Raw genomic sequence first — 22140 nt, 5'->3', positions numbered from 1 at the left:
CTATATGCTACTTATTTTAAATATATGCATGCTTTTCTCCTCGGACAAAACAGGAGCTGATTCAAACGGCGTGGCGGATTTCAAAACTCTTCCACGAAGGACTCTCTTGTGCTTCCTCGATGGGAAGAGGCAAGGAGGACACTCCTCCATTCACCTACTAGCCAATTGACACCCTCCTAGACCACTTATTGGTTTCCCGGTCACGAAGTAAAGGAGGACGGAGTCGTCGACAAGAGGATGAACTTTTGCCCAATTGAGAATCTCCCATGTCAAAACAATACCAAAACATTCCATACACCTTTCTACATATCTAATTATATATTCAATATATGGAAACAATTAAAGAGATTCGCCGGTACTTTTGGATATTTTTCAGCCAGTCGTTCTGAAAGTAGTGCCCAAAAGCGGTTACCGAAAATTGCATACTTCATCACGTGTAGATATGTGCACCACGTTTTTGCTCCCTCTCTCGCTCTAGTGGATGCATCATGCGCATATTGCTGGCTCTCACTCATATTTAAAAAAAAAAAATACTTCGTAGTCACCGAAGCATGTCTTTCATTTATTTACACTTCAGTATGTCAATAGACCATTAGACCAAAAACCACTGACTTTAATGTACATTTATGTTTAATGCACTTGTGATTACATAGAAACAGGCTGTTAAGTAATTCATTCACTCATTATAAAATAACAGTATTACAAAACTCACCTTTCAAAAATGCCCTAATAAAAGCTCTTTTACATTTTCACTCGGGAATAAAAACAGAAAGACATAGTAAAATACATATTGTGAACAGGAGGCCACTGTGGAAAGAGAAGAAAGAGTTACTTAGCTCCTGTTCTTGACTATCTAGCTATGGAATGCAGTCACGGCATTAGAGATATCTGGGATGCTGTATGTCTATGAAGACCGAGGTCCTTGATTGAAACCGATGTACATTAAAATACAGGAGCAGTAGGCAGTGGATAGTCTAGACAATACATGGAGTCTAAACACTAAGGCCTTGGTAGACAAATGGCAGCGAGCGTCAATCTATGAGAACCCAATACATTAACGTAACAGTTGAGGACATGCATTGTGACAGTGATAAAAGGACAAAGTATCACAAGTTTTGGCTTTGGAATCAACTAAAGAATGAGTTCCCAAGAAAGTATTGATCAGAAACGTGGAGTCGACCAAGGGTTTGACAAGTTCTACTGACCTAAAAACAAAACACAGAGATGGGGGAATTAGCGTGAGTTCTATCAACAACTCTGATTCAATTAAAGGACAAGAAACACAATACAGTAACTGTTAATCAGTGAGAAAGTTATACTAAACTTTGTGTGGCCACATGGGACGTTCTCTGAAACGCTCTCCCACATTTCACTCTCTCTCAGCCCTTATAAAAACTCTTACAAACACAATCTTTCCACTGACAGTAGTTGAGTCATTGCAGAGCTTTAGAGATACATTTCATGAGCAAGTTACATAATAGGGTAATTTTGATCCAAAATCAAATGAAGGGAAAATACACACAAAAAAATCTTACTCTATAAAATAATTGGGCTCTCTAGGCAGAGGGAGAACTAAAATTTGAACTAATATTTGACAGACACACAATAGAATGAGAGGATTATGTGGTTTGATTGATTTTCACAGTCGGCATCCAAAATGGCACCCTTTGCCAGGGGTCAAACTTTTCTTGCCCAGACAAAATAAAAATAAGATCTCATCAGGTGAATGATAATGGCAAAGAGAGATGATCAATAATTAAAAATGAATAGATTTGGTATAGTTTTTCATTATTTTCACCTCACCAGTTATAATTAGCGACATTCATGAAAACATTGAAATAAACAAGATCCCACAAAAAAAACATATGTTTGAACTAAATCAACTGACCCTGCATCTTTGCTTGTGTTACAAACGTATCGAGTCTAGTGGATGTCTCATTATAACTAGACATTTGACCCATTCACAAGGCATGGCAACCACGTCTCATCTAACAAGGCAGCTATTTGGAGAAACAGTTTCCAGAACATTTCCAGATGTTTCTAAACGTTTGAAAAACCCAGTAGAAAAAGGTGGGTAGGTCAGAGAAGGCAGTAACAGTCTACAGTCAAAGGAAGATGTGATAGACATCCTGCAGTAGCTGGGTCAGATTCTCTCACCCTGGGTATACAAGGCAGACCAGAGCCCCTGGAAAAGAGCATGGTTGTGTTCAGTAGGCACAAAATGAGAGATAAATGTCCGAAACGTGTGTGTGTGTGTGTGTGTGTGTTACAGGAGTTACTATCTGAACTTGTCCAATAAAATTTAAAAAAAAATGTTTTCATATTCTGTTGCAAAACACTTTGCTACAATTTGTCCTAATGAACATGACCCATTTAAAGGCTGGGTGAACAGGTCCATCCATGGGAACTGACTGTGTAAGGAGGTCCAGAGTATTCTGAAAAGAGGAGTGGATCCCAGTCTCACTGCAGAGGGTTGTCAAACACAGAGTCAGGCAGGACCGAGATCTTCAGTTTCTTCTCTGGCCAGCTATATTCCTTCGGTAACTTGGTCTGGAAGGAGGAATCAAAACAGGGGAAAAACATTTAATGACAGATGCAGATCAAAGTTAAAATTCCAGAAACTTTGCAGGGTTTTTCCTTCCCTGCTTATTACGGTAATTCTCAAACCAGGATTCTAGAAAAATCTAGGAAGTTTTCTGTAATTTTGCAACCGTAATATTACAGAACAGCTTCTTTATAGGCCGAGGATGCAGATCCATAGGTAGTCCCCCCCCGGAAGCCTTCCCCAGAGATCCTAATCTCATTCGGTGCATGCATTTCTTTACCTCTACTTTATGCACACATTTTCATGGTCACCCTCCCTTCACATTTCTCACCGTCAATCGTGAGTGATAATTCTTCAAGTTTTACCGGCGAAACAGCCATGCAGCATCTGCATACCAAACTTTTGACCTCAATCAGTTTCATGGAAATATGCATTTATATGAGTGTTGATTTCAATTATAGTGCATTCGGAAAGAATTCAGGACCTTGACTTTTTCAACATTTAGTTATGTTACAGCCTTATTCTAAAATATATTAAATTGTTTTTCCCCCCTCAATCTGAACACAATACCCCATAACGACAAAGCAAAAACAGGTTCCTAGGAATGTTTGCAAATGTATATACAGTACCAGTCAAAAGTTTGGACACACCTACTCATTCCAGGGATTTTCTTTATTTTTACTATTTTCTACACTGTAGAATAGTGAAGACATCAAAACTATGAATTAACACATATGGAATCATGTAGTAAGCAAGAAAAAGTGTAAAACAAATCAAAATATTTCATATTTGAGATTCTTCAAAGTAGCCACCCTTTGCCTTGATGACAGCTTTGCACACTCTTGGCATTCTTTCAACCAGCTTCACGAGGTAGTCACCTGGAATGCATTTCAATTAACAGGTGTGCTTTGTTAAAAGTTAATTTGTGGAATTTATTTCCTTAAGTCAATCTGGTAAATTTCAATAACTTTGCAAGTTTCTTCAAGTGCAGTAAAAGCATCAAGTGCTATGAGGAAACTGGCTCTCATGAGGACCGCCATAGGAAAGGAAGTCCCAGAGTTACCTCTGCTGCAGAGGATAAGTTCATTAGTTACCAGCCTCAGACATTACAGCCCAAATAAATACTTCAGAGTTCAAGTAACAGACACATCAACATCTACTGTTCAGAGGAGAGTGTGAATCAGGCCTTCATGGTCGATTTTCTGCAAAGAAACCACTACTAACGGACACCAATAAAAAGAAGAACAGACTTGCTTGGGCCAAGAAACACAAGCAAAGGACATTAGACCGGTGGAAATCTGTCCTTTGGTCTGATGAGTCCAAATTTGAGATTTTTGGTTCCAATCGCCATGTCTTTGTGAGACGCAGAGTAGGTGAACGGATGATCTCTGCACGTGTGGTTCCCACCGTGAAGCATGGAGGAGTGATGGTGTGGGGGTGCTTTGCTGGTGACACTGTCAGTGATTTATTTAGAATTCAAGGCACACTTAACCAGCATGGCTACCACAGCATTCTGAAGTGATACGCCATCCCGCCATGACCCAACACACCTCCAGGCTGTGTAAGGGCTATTTGACCAAGAAAGAGAGTGATGGAGTGCTGCATCAGATGACCTGGCCTCCACAATCACCTGACCTCAACCCAATTGAGATGGTTTGGTGTGAGTTGGACCACAGAGTGAAGGAAAAGCAGCCAACAAGTGCTCAGCATATGTGGAAACTCCTTCAAGACTGTTGGAAAAGCATTCCAGGTGAAGCTGGTTGAGAGAATGCCAAGAGTGTGCAAGCTGTCATCAAGGCAAAGGGTGGCTATTTGAAGAATCTCATATATAAAATATATTTTGATGTGTATCACTTCTTTGGTTACTACATGATTCCATATGTGTTATTTCATAGTTTTGATGTCTTCACTTTTATTCTACGATGTAGAAAATAGTACAAAGTCAAGGATTATCAATGGAAACAGGATGCACCTGAGCTCAATTTCGAGTCTAATAGCAAATGGTCTGAATACTTAGGTAAATAAGGTAGTTTATTAATTGTGATACATTTTCTAAAATTCTGAAAACCTGTTTTCACTTTGTCATTATGGGATATTGTGTGTAGATTGATGAGGAAAAATGTATAATTTAATCAATTTGTCGAAGGCGGTGACATAAAATGTTGAAAAAGTCAAGGCGTCTGAATACTTTCCAAATGCACTGTATGTACAGTGATGGTGTTAAACTGTAGAATACCTGTGTGTTGTTTCAATCAAAGCACATACAGTGCCTTCAGAATGTATTCACAACCCTTGAGTTTTTCAATATTTGTTGTGTTACAGCCTAATTTTTTTGGTCAATGGCCTACACACAATACCCCATAATGTCAAAGTGGAATTATGTTTTCAGAAATGTTCACAAATTAATAAAAAACGTAAATGTCTTGAGTCAATAATCATTCAACTCCTTTGTTATGCCAAGCCGAAATAAGTTCACGAGTACAAATGTGCTTAACAAGTCACATAATACGTTTCATAGACTCATTCTGTGTGCAATAATAGTGTTTAATATGATCTTAGAATGACTACCTCATCTCTGTACCCCACACATACAGATAATTGTTACCGTCCCTCAGTCTAGCAGTGAATTTCAAACAGATTCAACCACAAAGACCAGGGAGATTTTCCAATGCCTTGCAAAGGGCACCTATCGGTAGATGGGTAAAAAAAAAAGCAGAAAAAAAGCAGACATTGAATATCCCTTGGTGTTGGTGTTAATTACACTTTGGTGTAATTAATTGTGTTAATTACACTTTGGATGGTATATCATTACACCCAGTCACTACAAAGGTAAAGGCGTCCTTCCTAACTCAGTTGCCTGAGAGGAAGGACACCGCACAGGGATTTCACCATGAGGCCAATGGTGACTTTAAAACATTTTATTGGCTGTGATAGGAGAAAACTGAGGATGGATCAACAACATTGTAGTTACTCCACAATACTAACCTAATTGACAGAGTGAAAAGAAGGAAGCCTGTACAGAATACAAATATTCCAAAACATGCATCCTGTTCGCAACAAGGCACTAAAGTAATACTGAAACAACAAGAAAATGTGGCAAAGAAATTGACTTTTTGTCCTGAACATTAAGTGTTATGTTTGGTGCAAATCCAATACAACACATAACTGAGTACCACATTCCATATTTTCAAGCATAGTGGTGGCTGTATCACGTTAAGGACTGGGGAGTTTTCAGGATAAAAAAAGAAACCGAATGGAGCTAAGCACAGAGGAAAACATGGTTCAGTCTGTTTTCCACAAGTCACCAGGAGATCAATTCACCTTTCAGCAGGACAATAACCTAAAACACAAAGCTAAATCTACACTCGAGTTGCTTACCAAGAAGACAGTGAATATTCCTGAGTGGCCACAATACAGTTTTGACTAAAACTGTTTGAAAATCTATGGCAAGACCTGAAAATGTATTTCTAGCTATGATCAACAAACAATTCGACAGAGCTTCAAGATTTTTGAAAATATATATATATTTTTTTTTAAATGGGCAAATGTTATACAATCCAGGTGTGGAAAGCTCTTAGACTTACCAGAAAGACCCACAGCTGTAATCAATGCAAAAGGTGCCTCTACAAAGTATTGACTGAATACTTATGTAAATTAGATATTTCATTTTCAATACATTTGCTACAGTTTCTAAACGCACATTTTCACTGTGTCATTATAGGTTACTGTGTGTAGATAGGTGGAAAAATAAAATCAATGTAATACATTTTGAATTCAGGCTGTAACAACAAAATGTGGAATAAGTCAAGGGGTATGAATATTTTCTGAATGTACTGTATTTTGCCAACAGTAGTGCACAGTTGAATTTTGGCCACATGAAAGAAAAATGCAACCACTCGCACAATCCATAAATCTCCTAAGAAAATGTGGTGTTTTTGTCTTACAGTAATGTTATATTGTATTATATTCTCTTGTGTAGAATACTATCGTTGATCTCGTAGACATTGATTCACCTTCGATCTAACTTTATTAAACAAACACCATTCTCAATTCATCACACAGAGTAAGTAGCCTGTTCTCTGAGCAGCCGAACGAGTAGAGCAGAGTGTGCATAAAGTAGAGAATCCCACACATGCACAGAAGCTTCGTACCTTCAGCTGCCGGGAAGAGGGTTCCAGAAAACTCGAATCCACAGCCACTCCATTCTTTATATTACCCCTGTAAAGAATGTAAAAGGTGTTTCCCTCACCTCCTCTCGAGTGTTGAGCTCCGATAGGTCTCCAAGCATCTGTTCAACAAACTCTTCAGTCAGCAATATCTGAGGAGGAGATATGGTAACATAAATACATGCAGCAAGTATGCACTTGAAGCAGTTTGTGTGTGTACCAGGAGCCAGTGTGTGTTTACCTGAAGCCAGGGTCCATGTGCGGCGTACGGGTGTTCCTCAGTAGCAAAGGCCCCCTCTACTCCAGTGGATACGAAGGTGATGGCTGTGTCTCCATTAATACTCTTATAGGTGAAGTGTCTACCATGGAGCAAACGACCCCTAAGCATAGAAGATGACCAGCACAATATCATTAAACATCAATGAATACATACTGTATGTAAGAAGTTTGCTGGATTGGAGAGCCTGCTTCTTCTCACCCTCCGTCTCTCTCTCACACGCCACTCCCAATCTCTCCCGCTTTCACACACAAAGGGCTCAGATGACCCTGGTCTTGTTTTATGTAATCTGTATGTATGTGGGAAGACCCAGGCTCACCCCCAACTCCAGTGTGTGTGTGTGTGTGTGTGTGTGTGTGTGTGTGTGTGTGTACCTGAGACAGAGGGGCAGCAGTGTTCCTGACTCCTGGTTGAATTTCAGATGAACACTTTCCAGTTGTCTGGTACGAACTAGCTCGTGAGGAATGATGGCCGCGGAACTCTCACTCTCCAGACTGTCCTTACGACTTCTAGAGAAAGAAGGGGAGTCAGAAAGAGATTTAAATTACCACTTATGTTCAGGGGAAACAAGTCCGATGGTGGCGTGTAGCTCCCTATAAAGTGTGTGAATGAGTTTGTTAAGGAACTGGACATGTACGGAGAAACCAGGGGGAGAATTGTACCACATACAATTTCATACACCTATCATGTGTTGTTCAATGTCCCAATACTGTGTACACACTTGGGTCTCATGGCGTGGTCTCTGGATGGGTTAAGGGGAGGTGTATGCATGTGTATAGTCTACTCTAGAGAACACTACAAAGGAGGGGGTGAAAGCTGTTGATGTGACATCACCGCTTGAGAGGAAAGAGAAAAACATGAGTGGAGTGCGTGTGCCTGAATGCTGACTCCGAATGAACATTTCGAGTGGGAAAGTGAGAAAATAACAGCTGCACTGTGTGGGTATGTACTCACTGAGGCCTGTCGTGTCCTTGTTTCTGTGAGTTGATAGGGGGTAGTGCTGCTTTAGTGTTGAACTCCAGTCCTTTCCTCAGGGCTTCTCTGATCTGCTCTGTATCTGCAGTGGACAAACCATTGGGTTAGTTTTTGGACATACAGTAACATTAGGACACAAAATCACTCCGTAAGGACTTTACCTGTTGAGGACAGATGTTCCGCTAGCGGAACCCCGTTCCGCCTGCGGAACCCCTAGCCAACAGCATCGCACGGCGCGAAATACAAAACCAACTAAATTACCACAATTCAATTTTCTCAAACAATAAACTATTTTACACCATTTTAAAGATAAGACTCTCGTTAATCTAACCACATTGTCCGATTTCAAAAAGGCTTTACAGCGAAAGCAAAACATTCGATTATGTTAGGAGAGTACATAGACACAAATAATCACACAGCCATTTTCCAAGCAAGCATATATGTCACATAAACCCAAACCACAGCTAAATGCAGCACTAACCTTTGATGATCTTCATCAGATGACACTCCTAGGACATTATGTTATACAATACATGCATATTTTGTTCAATCAAGTTCATATTTATATCAAAAACCAGCTTTTTACATTAGCATGTGATGTTCAGAACTAGCATACCCACCGAAAACTTCTGGTGAATTTACAAAATTACTCATGATAAACGTTCACAAAACACATAACAATTATTTTAAGAATTATAGATACAGAACACCTTTATGCAATTGCATTGTCAGATTTTAAAATAGCTTTTCGGCGAAAGCACATTTTGCAATATTCTGAGTACATAGCTCGGCCATCACGGCTAGCTATTTTGACACCCACCAAGTTTGGGGCTCACTAAACTCAGAATTACTATTAGAAAAATTGGATTACCTTTGCTGTTCTTCGTCAGAATGCACTCCCAGGACTTCTACTTCAACAACAAATGTTGTTTTGGTTCCAAATAATCCATAGTTATATTCAAATAGCTCCGTTTTGTTCGTGCGTTCAGGTCACTATCCGAAGGGTGACGCGCGAGCGCATTTCGTGACACAAAAATTCAAAATATTCCATTACCGTACTTAGAAGCATGTCAAACGCTGTTTAAAAGCAATTTTTATGCTATTTTTCTCGTAAAATAGCGATAATATTCCAACCGGGCAACGTTGTATTCATTCAAAGGGTGAAAGAAAAAAATGGAATAGTCTGGTCTCCAGTCTCACTGTCCCCAGGCTGACCACTTACAAATTCTCCTGCTGTTCTTTGCCCAGAGACAGCAGACACCCCATTCCACTTTCTGGCGGCTTTAGAGAGCCAATGGAGGCCTTAGAAAATGTCACGTTACAGCACAGATGCTGTATTTTCGATAGAGATGCAACAGAAGGACAACAAATTGTCAGACAGGGCACTTCCTGTATGGAATCTTCTCAGGTTTTGGCCTGCCATATGAGTTCTGTTATATTCACAGACACCATTCAAACAGTTTTAGAAACTTTAGAGTGTTTTCTACTAATTATATGCATATTCTAGTTTCTAGGCAGGAGTAGTAACCAGATTAAATCGGGTACGTTTTTTATCCGGCCGTGAAAATACTGCCACCTATCCCAAAGAAGTCAAATCACAATTTTGCTTACACTTATCTGGTTAGTGCCCAATAGATTTGCTGCATAGAAACCACTACTAAAGGACATCAATAAAAAGAACAGACTTGCTTGGGCCAAGAAACACAAGCAATGGACATTAGACCGGTGGAAATCTGTGCTTTGGTCTGATGAGTGCAAATTTGAGATTTTTGGTTCCAGACGCCTTGTCTTTGTGAGACGCAGAGTAGGTGAATGGATGATCTCTGCATGTGTGGTTCCCACCGTGAAGCATGGCGGAGTGATGGTGTGGGGGTTCTTTGCTGGTGACACAGTCAGTGATTTATTTAGAATTTAAGGCACACTTAACCAGCATGGCTACCACAGCACTCTGCAGTGATATGCCATCCTATCTGGTTTACGCTTAATGGGACTATCATTTGTTTTTCAACAGGACAATGACCCAACACACCTCCAGGCTGTGTAAGGGCTATTTGACCAATTGAGATGGTTTGGGATGAGTTGCCCGCAGAGTGAAGGAAAAGCAACCAACAAGTGCTCAGTATATGTTGGAAATCCTTCAAGATTGTTGGAAAAGCATTCCAGGTGAAGCTGGTTGAGAGAATGCCAAGAGTGTGCAAAGCTGTCATCAAGGAAAAGGGTGGCTACTTCAAATATTTTTTGACTTGTTTAACACTTTTTTGGTTACGACATGATTCCATATGTGTCATTTCATAGTTTTGATGTCTTCACTATTATTCTAAACCTTTTCCTTCATCATGTTCAACTGTTGCCATGCACCCTTTTTTCACTATTATTCTACAAAGTAGAAAATAGTAAAAATAAAGAAAAAACATTTAATGAGTAGGTGTGTCCAAACGTTTGACTGGCACTTTATGCATGTATGTACGTACGTACGTACAGTTGAAGTTGGAAGTTTACATGCCCTTAGGTTGGAGTCATTAAAACTAGTTTTTCAAACACTCCACAAATTTCTTGTTAATAACAGACAGATTATTTAACTTATAATTCCCTGTATCACAATTCCAGTGGGTCAGAAGTTTACATTCACTAAGTTGACTGTGCCTTTAAACAGCTTGGAAAATTCCAGAAAATTATGTCATGGCTTTAGAAGCTTCTAATAGGCTAATTGACATCATTTGAGTCAATTGGAGGTGTACCTGTGGATGTATTTCAAGGGCTGCCTTCAAATCAAGTGCCTCTTTGCTTGACATCATGGGAAAATCAAAAGAAATCAGCCAAGACCTCAGAAAAACAATTGTAGACCTCCATAAGTCTGGTTCATCGTTGAGAGCAATTTCCAAATGCCTGAAGGTACCACGTTCATCTGTACAAACAATAGTATGCAAGTATAAACACCATGGGACCACGCAGCCGTCATACCACTCAGGAAGGAGACACGTTCTGTCTCCTAGAGATAAACGTACTTTGGTGCGACAAGTGCAAATCAATCCAAGGAACAAAGGACCTTGTGAAGATGCTGGAGGAAACAGGTACAAAAGTATCTATATCCACAGTAAACGAGTCCTATATCAATATAACCTGAAAGGCTGCTCAGCAAGGAAGAAGCCACCACTCAAAACCGCCATAAAAAAAAGCCAGACTACGGTTTGCAACTGCACATGGGGACAAAGATCGTACTTTTTGGAGAAATGTCCTCTGGTCTGATAAAACAAAAATAGAACTGTTTGGCCATAATGACCATCGTTATGTTTGGAGGAAAAAGGGGGAGGCTTGCAAGCCGAAGAACACCATCGCAACCGTGAAGCACGGGGGTGGCAGCATCATGTTGCGGGGGTGCTTTGCTGCAGGAGGGACTGGTGCACTTCACAAAATAGATGGCATTATGAGGATATATTGAAGCAACATCTCAAGATATCAGTCAGGAAGTTAAAGCTTGTTCGCAAATGGGTCTTCTAAATGGACAATGACCCCAAGCATACTTCCAAAGTTGTGGCAAAATGGCTTAAGGACAACAAAATCAAGGTATTAGAGTGGCCATCACAAAGCCCTGACTTCAATCCTATAGAAAATGTGTGGGCAGAACTGAAAAAGCGTGTGTGAGCAAGGAGGCCTACAAACCTGACTCAGTTACACCACCTCTGTCAGGAGGAATGGGCCAAAATTCACCCAACTTATTGTGGGATGCTTGTGGAAGGCTACACAAAACGTTTGACCCAAGTTAAACAATTTAAAGGCAATGCTACCAAATACTAATTGAGTGTATGTAAACTTCTGACCCACTGGGAATGTGACGAAAGAAATAAAAGCGAAAATAAATCACTCTACTATTATTCTGATATTTCACATTCTTAAAATAAAGTGGTGATCCTAACTGACCTAAGAAACTGAATTTTTACTAGGACTAAATGTCAGGAATTGTGAAAAATGTAGTTTAAATGTATTTGGCTAAGGTGTATGTAAACTTCCGACTTCAACTGTATGTGTGTATGTATGTATGTATGTATGTATGCATGCATATAGTTTTGCAACAGAAAACAAATATGAGCCGTTCTTGTTGGAGAAGTCCAGATAGTCCCTCCCTGTCTCAAAAATAACAAAATTTAAAAAAAGTTGGTGACTATTGAACACAACCCAGGTCAGATCTATGACGGTCCATTAGAATTGTCTAGGGATATAAGTTAGGTGTGTGTGTGTGTTATACCTTTCTCCGACAGTCTTCGTGGCTGAGATCCTATACAGATGGAGCGGCTGTCCTCTTCATCCTCGGAAGGCCGGCTGAGGTCGTCCCACACACACTTTGCGCTCACGCCACTCAAGTTGGATCCCTCTGTCTCTATACCCTGGTCCACACGCTCCTGCTTAGGATGAGCAAACACACACGCAAACCTTAACACTAGCCCACACACATTAATGCACACTCAAACACATTGTGGGGACTGAACCAGCAGGTGGCGCTGTTTGAATGAAAATACAATTTGAATTAATACACAAAGTAACTAATCAAAGCCTTACTTGTAAATGCGGGTCGATGTCAAACATGGTCTCTCCTCTCCTCATGTCAGTTATCAACCAGGGTCCTCCGGCACTGAACACAGACAGCATGGTGGAGAAAAGTGAATCATGGACTCGTTCACACTGGGTTAATATGAAATAAGACTGGTAGTCTGGTAGGGAGGTATGTCATATTTCAAACTCACACATGGACCCCTCGGAGAAGCTCCAGTATTCCCTGGCCGTTCCACTGTTGGGCCGCCTGCAACTCTTCTGTACACACACCCACAATCTACAGAGGAGAGGGAGTTAACACACAAAAAGAAAGAAAGAGGGTAAAAGGACACACACAGAAGGCTATTATAGACTCAACGGAGGGAGTTGAGGGAGTAGGCCGGAGAACTTGGGGCTAGATTAGCTCACCTGCAGGAAGTTGACCAGGCCGAAGGGTGTGTGGACCGGCGATATCTGGGGGTCCTCAGTGAGCAGCATGTGTTGGATACGAGACTCACTGTTGTCCAGGGGACTGTGCCACGATATGTGGTCTCCACTGCAAAATGTGTTTTCTACAGGAAAGATGGATGTGAAAGACCACTCTGTGATATATTGGAAAATATGTTACAGTTCTCTCATCACTAGCCTAACAGCAAACGAGAAAGGACCATCAGACAAAGAAAAGAGTGATGGTAAGAATGATAGGAGAAAAAGGGATGAAAAAAGGGAGAGTATGTATACAGTGCATTCGGAAAGTATTCAGACCCCTTTACTTTTTCCAGATTTGTGACTGACCGGCTCGATTCGGTCTTATGTAGCAACATTTTAAAATTGTGTTTTTTACATTAGATAAAAGTAGAGACTCAGAGCTAGAACATGGTATATCATACACTACATTTGAGGAACAATGGGAAAGTAATTCTGCTTTTTAAGTTGAAAACTTGTAAACCTCACTTTCCAGAAAATTGCCCTTGAATGTTTTGGTACACTTACTGGAGAGCTCTTCTTTGTCTACACCCATTGAGTATCGTTCACACCCTCTTAAGCTTTAGCTCCACCCATCTCTAAGTATTTACATGTGAGGCCATTTACTAAACAACCAAAGATTTAAAGACTAAAGGCTTGTTTATACTACGGGTGTGTTCGTAAATTTAATTTGGAGCGCCAGAGTGTGCTCTGGGCGTTCGAAAACTAAGAGCGTTGTCCGTTTGTAAATTCAGAGCGCTTCACTCTCGGAGCGTTCAGACCTAACAGCAGTAGTCAAGCACCCAAGCTAACTGGCTAAAGTTGGCTAGCTTGCTAGCTGCTGCCAGAACAGCTCACTCTGACCATTTTACTCGCACTAGCAGAGCTGGTTAGGCTGTTTTCATGTTATCCAGAGTGTTGGTGACTGCAACTGCGCTGTTTACTGACACTGGTCATATTCAACGGGTGTTGAACGTTCATAAATTCTAAAGTCATTCTGCACTCTGCCACACTCAGTGCTCTGAAATCGGAGTAGATAGCTGGTAAATTCGCTCTGGCTACGTCTATCGACAGTTGTTGCAGTGACATCATGAACATTCTATTGAAATGGTTACTTGCATAGTGAAGTCCTTTCTTTAGATATTTAGCTAGCTCGCTAAACAATGAACCATGTTGCCAGCAGCACAGTATTTATGCTGCAGTAGTTTATGTGTCGGGGGCTAGGGTCAGTCTGTTATATCTGGAGTACTTCTCCTGTCTTATCCGGTGTCCTGTGTGAATTCAAGTATGCACTCTCTAATTCTCTCTTCCGGAGGACCTGAGCCCTAGGACCATGACTCAGGACAACCTGGCATGACGACTCCTTGCTGTCCCCAGCCCACCTGGCCGTGCTGCTGCTCCAGTTTCAACTGTTCTGCCTGCGGTTATGGAACCCTGACCTGTTCACCAGACGTGCTACCTGTCCCAGACCTGCTGTTTTCAACTCTCTAGAGACAGCAGGAGCGGTAGAGATACTCTCAATGATCGGCTATGAAAAGCCAACTGACATTTACTCCTGAGGTGCTGACCTGTTCCACCCTCGACAACTACTGTGATTATTATTATTTGACAATGCTGGTCATTTATGAACATTTGAACATCTTGGCCATGTTCTGTTATAATCTCCACCCGGCACAGCCAAAAGAGGACTGGCCACGCCTCATAGCCTGGTTCGTCTCTAGGTTTCTTCCTAGGTTTTGGCCTTTCTAGGGAGTTTTTCCTAGCCACCGTGCTTCTACACCTGCATTGCTTGCCGTTTGGGGTTTTAGGCTGGGTTTCTGTACAGCACTTCGAGATATCAGCTGATGTAAGAAGGGCTATATAAATAAATTTGATTTGATAATCACAACTCATAATGTTCCTACCCTGCATGAATCAGCAGGTAGCTAACCAACAAGGTTCAATGTTAGCTAGCTAACATTAGGCTATAACTAGCAATGCAAATGGCTCTGAGATACGAATAATATTACTACACAGATCATACACATAACGTTAGCTAGCAAGCTAACAGTACACTAACTTGTAAACGACTTTGACTAAATTTGAAATGTGTAATATCTGAAAATGTAGCTAGCTAGAATATCTTACCCGTAAACATGGAAGGACACTTCTCCCTCTCTACCACGGATGCCATGGTTGACCTTAGAAGGCTGTTGTATGAAACACTTTTCGCTCTATGTTGTCTTTTCGACAATCAAACACCAGAATTAGCTATCATACTCTAATTCCACTGATTTCAAAACTCGGTCCTCCTGAAAGTGAAGAGCAACCCTTATGCAGTTGTACTGTGATATCTTTCAAAAAAAGCCGTGTTAAAAAGGATTACCTACACATACCGACCAGCTCATGTTATAGACAGAAGCCGGCTACATGGCAGACCAATCCGAACTCATCTCTCGGCATGTCCAGCCCACTCATCTCAGCCAATCATGGCTAGCGGGAAGGTTGTTGTCTTTTCCCATGGCTAAACCAACTAGGCTCATAATTTAACAATTTGATTTGTATTTACAGATGACATACACATTTGTTATTAAGGCACATGAAACTTCACGTTCCAGAAGGCATCTGCCAAAAAACGTATTTTGATCAAATCAAAGTTGTCGTTCAAATGGCTCTCCTGTGAAGTAGACGCGCAACATACGCGTAGTTTCCTAAAACAAGTCACATTGTTACATTACAGCCGCATTCTCAAATGTATTAAATCATTTTTTCCCCTCAATCTACACACAATACTGCATAATGAGAAAGCATAAACAGGTTTTTAGAAATGTTTGCAAAAACCAGAAATACCTTATTTACATAAGTATTCAGACCCTTTTTTATGAGACTCGAAATTGAGCTCAGGTGCATCCTGTTTCCATTGATCATCCTTGAGATGTTTCTACAACTGGAAAATGTATCAAAAAAATGCCTGCAGCATTCAAGGACCCCAAGAACACAGTGGCCTCCATTCTTAAATGGAAGAAGTTTGGAACCATCAAGACTCTTCCTAGAGCTGGCCGCCCGGCCAAACTGAGCAATCGGTGGAGAAGGGCCTTGGTCAGGGAGGTGATCAAGAACCTGATGGTCACTCTTACAGAGCTCTTGAGTTCGTCTGTGGAGATGAGAACCACTTCTGCAGCACTCCACCAATCAGGCCTTTATGGTGGTGGCCAGATGGAAGCAACTCCTCAGTAAAAGGCACATGACAGCCCGCTTGGAGTTTGCCAAAAAGGCACCTAAACGACTCTCAGACCATAACAAATAAGATTCGCTGGTCTGAGAAACCCAAGATTGAATTTGTTGCCTGAATGCCAAGCGTTACATATATGGAGGACACCTGACACCATCCCTACGGTGAAGCGTGTTGGTGCCAGCATCATGCTGTGGGGATGTTTTCAGTGACAGGGACTGGGAGACCAGACGGGATCGAGGCAAAGATGAACGGAGCAAAGTACAGAGAGATCCCTTGATGAAAACCTGCTCCAGAGTGCTCAGCACCTCAGACTGGGGTGAAGGTTCACCTTCCCACAAGACAACGACCCTAAGCACACAGTCCTGAATGTCCTTGAGTGGCCCAGCCAGAGCCCGGATTTGAACCCAATCAGACATCTCTGGAGAGACCTGAAAATAGCTGTGCAGCGATGCTCCACATCCAACTTGACAGAGCTTGAGAGGATCTCCAGAGAAGAATGGGAGAAACTCCCAAATACAGTTGTGCCAAGCTTCATACCGTAACATCATACCCAAGAAGACTCGAGGCTGTAATCGCTGCCAAAGGTGCTTCAACAAAGTACTGAGTAAAGTGTCTGAATACTTATGTAAATGTGATATTCCAGTAGATTTTGAATACATTTGCAAAAATTTCTAACCAGTTTTTGCTTTGTCATTATGGGGTATTGTGTGTAGCTTGATGAGGGGAAAAAAATTAGAAGCGAAAGAAGCAGTGAGAGTAAGCAAGAGATCCTGCCAGAGGAATCCTCACAAAGTAATCATTGCGCATGGTTAAGTGATTTGAAAGACTTAGCAAAGTGGAGCACACACACACACACCACACCACGAAAGGTCTGGGAGAAAAGAGGGAAACTTATTTTTCACAGATGTAAAGAAAATACTATTAAGATGAGAGGAAATTTGTCAAGTATGACAAAGTTTAAACACACTTCCCCCATCAGAGAGAGAAATGGAAATTAGACTTCCTGAGTTTCCCCAGAGCCCAGAGGAACTTAACAGTGATATGTGAATGCTAACATACACCATTACACCTTATCTAGTACAATGCACTCGAAGCAATTTTTCAACTAACCTTTACTTGGTGATCATTTCTTCGCTCACGATTCGTAAGAAAGAAACTCTAATAAACATAGGTGTGTAGTTGCAGGTGGTATTCCAAGAAACAGAGAATATTCGCCATTTTAGCTGCCAGACATCTTACATTTCCCAACATCTTTGCAAGAACTAGTTGTTTCAATGCGATGTGGCCTCAGCCACATGTAGTAGTAGATGACAGGAAGCTTGGCCCAGTGATGTACTGGTCCCTACGCACTACCCACTGTAGCGCCTTATGGTCAGATGCCGAGCAGTTGCAATACCAGGCGGTGATGCAACCGGTCAGGATGCTCTCGATAGTGCAACTTTTTGAGGATCTGGGGACCCATGCCATATCATTTCAGTCTCCTGAGGGGAAAAAGGTATTGTCGTGCCTTCTTCACGACTGTCTTGGTGTGTTTGGACCATGATAGTTTGTTGGTGATGTGGACACCAAGGAACTTGAAAATCTTGACCGCTCCACTACAGCCCCGTCGATGTTAATGGGGGCCTGTTTGGCCCGCCTTTTCCTGTAGTCCACAATCAGCTCGTTTGCCTTGCTCACATTGAGGGAGAGGTTGTTGTCTTAGCACCACACTGCCAGGTCTCTGACCTCCTCCCTATAGGCTGTCTCATTGTTGCCGGTGATCAGGACTACCACTTTTGCGTCATCAGCAAACTTAGTGATGGTGTTGGAGTCGTGTTTGGCAAAGCAGTTGTGGGTGAACAAGGAGTACAGGAGGGGACTAAGCACACACCCCCTGGAGGGGCCCCAGTGTTGAGGATCAGCGTGGCAGACATGTTGTTGCCTACCCTTACCACCTGGGGCAGCCCGTCAGGAAGTCCAGGATCCAGTTGCAGAGGGAGGTGTTTAGTCCCAGGGTCCTTAACTTAGTGATGAGCTTTATGTGCACTATGGTGTTGAACGCTGAGCTGTAGTCAATGAACAGCATTCTCACATAGGTGTTCCGTTTGTCGAGGTGGGAAAGGGCAGTGTGGAGTGCGATTGAGATTGCGTCATCTGTGGATCTGTTGGGGCAGTATGCGAATTGGAGTGCGTCTAGAGTATCCGGGATGATGCTGTTGATGTGAGCCATGACCAGCCTTTCAAAGCACTTCATGACTACCGACATGAGTGCTATAGGCGGTAATCAGGCAGGTTACCTTCGCTTCCTTGGGCACAGGGACTATAGTGGTCTGCTTGAAACATGTAGGTATTACAGACTCGGTCAGGGAGAGGTTGAAAATGTCAGAAGACAGTTGCCAGTTGGTCCGTCCATGCTTTGAGTACACGTCCTGGTATTCCGTCTGGCCCCGCAGCTTTGTGAATGTTGACCTGTTTAAAAGTCTTGCTCATATCGGCTACCGAGAGCGTTATCACACAGTCGTCCGGAACAGCTGGCGCTCTCACGCATGCTTCAGTGTTGCTTGCCTCGAAGCGAGCATAAAAGGCGTTTAGCTCGTCTGGTAGGCTTGCGTCACAGGGCAGCTCATGGCTGGGTTTCCCTTTCTGGACCGTAATAGTTTTCAAGCTCTGCCACATCCGACGAGCGTCAGAGCCGGTGTAGTAGGATTCAATCTTAATCCTGTATTGACGCTTTGCCTGTTTGATGGTTCGTCTTAGTTGGGGCATGTACATACGATCACTGTGGGGACGACATCGTCAATGCACTTATTGATGAAGCCGATGACTGAGGTGGTATACTCCTCAATGCCATTGGATGAATAACGGAACATATTCCAGTCTGTGCTAGCAAAACAGTCCTGTAGCGTAGCATCCATGTCATCTGACCACTTCCGTATTGAGCGAGTCACTGGTACTTCCTGCTTTAATTTTGCTTGTAAGCAAGAATCAGGAGGATAGAATTATGGTCAGATTTGCCAAATGGAGGGCGGGGGAGAGCTTTGTATGCATCTGTGTGTGTGTGGAGTAAAGGTGGTCTAGAGTTTTTTCCCCCTTTGGTTGCACGTGACATGCTGATAGAAATGAGGTAAAACGGATTTAAATTTGCCTGCATTAAAGGTCAAATGTCCCCGACATTTACTTCTATTTAGTCGTTATTCTACCAGGTAAGCTGACTGAGAACACATTCTCTTTTACAGGCTACATGAGGAAGTTGCGGTGGAGAAGCAAGGGGTTGAAAGAGCCAATTTGAAGCTGGAGTGCTCTCCTTAGCGAAACGTCACCGACGTAGAGTGACATAAGGTTACAAATATTGACATGCACCATTATCTCAATATGGAGGTAGCGGAGCCCTCTGTGCTGTGTGTGGTGGAGAGTAACAAAACGGTCCGAGCGCCTGGCTTATAATTGGTAGATAACTACCATCTCCTAACCTTACTCTAATTACTAAATCCCTTCCACACTAGACACACACACAGAGCCTGGGTTCTTACCTGATTGGAAGACGTAGCGGGCCAGGCCCTGCATGAGTTCAGCCGGCCAGGTAGGGGGTGCGGTCTCTCCCACCTCTCTCTTCAGCCTGAACGTCAGCTCAAAGCCAAAGCCACTGGGGCCTTCCTGACCTGTAAACCTGACAATGCACATATAGAATACACACACTTAATTCAAGCTGTCTAACCCACCTCTCTCTTCTGGTGTACATGTGTGTGTCTTCCGCTCAAAAAACCAAACCCTGGGCCGTCCTTATTTGACCATGAGTCAACACAACCCACGACAACACAAACCCAATACAGATTAGCCTTCCTTTTAGCTTAATTCCATTACTCCACTAGGGGATGTGACAAATGAAAAAAAAGCTCTTAACGTTTAAACTAGAATAACATTCGTAAAATTACACATGAATTCACATTGCACCTGTACGTCAATACCACCGTTCAAAGTTTGCATTTCCTTCTCATTTAACTTCTCAAAGTATTCACCTTCCTCTGTCATTTTCCCAACGATGGTAACGTAGTGGTGAAGAGTCCACTCCAAAATAATTGATTCCTTGCGCATCAACTCTAGTCATGTGCATTTTACAGGGTTCGTAGGACTTTTTCAAGCACTAATATTTAATTTCAAGGACCATCAATATTTAATAGTTCCTATTATGCAATTATTTCTAGTCGCCACCAGAAGGCAGTATATCACCACAACCTAATAAAAAAATAAGCACTATTCATCTACTCAATAATACTTGTTTCACTACTTATTTACTACATACATGAGTGATAAGTCAGTAATGATGAAATTCACTGATTTCCTGATATGAACTGTAACTCAGTAAAATCTTTGAAATTGTTGCATGTTGCATTTATATTTTTGTTCAGTGTACATGATAATAATTTTAAATTGTCTTTATATATAAATTGTCTTTATATTTCACAAAATGTTAAGTCCCACAGGCTGTCCCAACACAATGACATGGTAGTGAATTTTGACAGTGTAACAGGCCCTTAGTTGACTTTAAAATATTGTATTCTATTCCCATTTGAAGAGAAACAAGTTACTAATGTGTTTGAAAAGATGAAAGATTCTCTCCGGGGCCTCAAGTTTGGGTACCACTGTACTACTAACCGAGTCTCTCTGTGGTGGCCACCAGCTGCATTAAGTACTGCAGTGCATCTCCTCCTCATGGACTGCACCAGATTTGCCATCTTCCACCAAGGCACCTGCAAGTTCCCAGACATTTCTGGGGGGAATTGCCCTAGCCCTCACCCTCCGATCCAACAGGTCCCAGACGTGCTCAATGGGATTGAGATCTGGGCTCTTTGCTGGCCATGGCAGAACGCTGACATTCCTGTCTTGCAGGAAATCACGCACAGAACGAGCAGTATGGCTGGTGACATTGTCATGCTGGAGGGTCATGTCAGGATGAGCCTGCAGGAAGGGTACCACGTGAGGGAGGAGGAGGTCTTCCCTGTAACGCACAGCGTTGAGTCTGATGATGCTGTGACACACCGCCCCAGACCATGACGGACCCTCCATCTCGATCCCGCTCCAGAGTACAGGCCTCGGTGTAACGCTCATTCATTCGACGATAAACGCAAATCCGACCATCACCCCTGTTGAGACAAAACCGCGACTTGTCAGTGAAGAGCTCTTTTTGCCAGTCCTGTCTGGTCCAGCGACGGTGGGTTTGTGCTCAACGTTGTTGCCTGTGATGTCTGGTGAGGACCTGCCTTACAACAGGCCTACAAGCCCTCAGTCCAGCCTCTCTCAGCCTATTGCGGACAGTCTGAGCACTGATGGAAGGATTGTGCGTTCCTGGAGTAACTCGGGCAGTTGTTGTTGCCATCCTGTACCTGTCCCGCAGGTGTGATATTCAGATATACCGATCCTGTGCAGGTGTTGTTACATGTGGTCTGCCACTGCGAGGACGATCAGCTGTCCGTCCTGTCTCCCTGTAGTGCTGTCTTAGGCGTCTCACAGTACGGACATTGCAATTTATTGCCCTGGCCACATATTCTGTCCTCATGCCTTCTTGCAGTATGCCAAAGGCACATTCACGCAGATGTGCAGGGACCCTGGGCATCTTTCTTTTGGTGTTTTTCAGAGTCAGTAGAAAGGCCTCTTTAGTGTCCTAAGTTTTCATAACTGTGACCTTAATTGCATACCGTCTGTAAGCTGTTAGTGTTTTAACAACCGTTCCACAGGTGCATGTTCATTAATTGTTTATGGTTCATTGAACAAGCATGGGAAACAGTGTTTAAACCCTTTACAATGAAGATCTGTGAAGTTATTTGGATTTTTACGAATTATCTTTGAAAGACAGGGTCCTGAAAAAGGGACGTTTCTTTTTTTTGCTGAGTTTAGCTGGCTAGCTTAATTTCAGCCAACTGCTCCTGCTGAGGTCAGGCTCCATTCAACTTTAGCTTTGAATGTCATCTTTCTAGCCAGCTAGTTATAGCTAGCT

General features: G+C 42.3%; 1 protein-coding gene across 2 annotated transcripts in view; it reads right to left on the bottom strand.

Moving 5' to 3' along the window:
* Positions 1–541: 541 nt before the first annotated feature.
* Positions 542–22140, bottom strand: part of LOC115194035 (suppressor of fused homolog) — a 29256-nt gene continuing 7657 nt past the window's right edge. Inside the window, exons 3-12 of one of the 2 annotated variants that reach the window (XM_029753303.1) lie at positions 19679–19815; positions 12920–13062; positions 12703–12788; positions 12518–12590; positions 12207–12363; positions 7943–8045; positions 7363–7497; positions 6953–7091; positions 6795–6863; positions 542–2550 (exon numbers count right to left, since the gene is read on the bottom strand). In XM_029753303.1, coding sequence (XP_029609163.1) covers positions 2461–2550; positions 6795–6863; positions 6953–7091; positions 7363–7497; positions 7943–8045; positions 12207–12363; positions 12518–12590; positions 12703–12788; positions 12920–13062; positions 19679–19815 — 1132 coding nt within the window. In that variant the 3' untranslated portion in view covers positions 542–2460. The remainder of the gene's footprint in view (positions 2551–6794; positions 6864–6952; positions 7092–7362; positions 7498–7942; positions 8046–12206; positions 12364–12517; positions 12591–12702; positions 12789–12919; positions 13063–19678; positions 19816–22140) is intronic. The other variant, XM_029753304.1, reaches the window with a different exon arrangement.

The sequence above is a fragment of the Salmo trutta genome, chromosome 5 (assembly GCF_901001165.1).
Source record: "Salmo trutta chromosome 5, fSalTru1.1, whole genome shotgun sequence".
In the NCBI taxonomy this organism is placed as follows: Eukaryota; Metazoa; Chordata; class Actinopteri; order Salmoniformes; family Salmonidae; genus Salmo; species Salmo trutta.
Note: the sequence above shows the minus strand (reverse complement) of the source record. Positions and strands in the feature narration are given on the sequence as shown.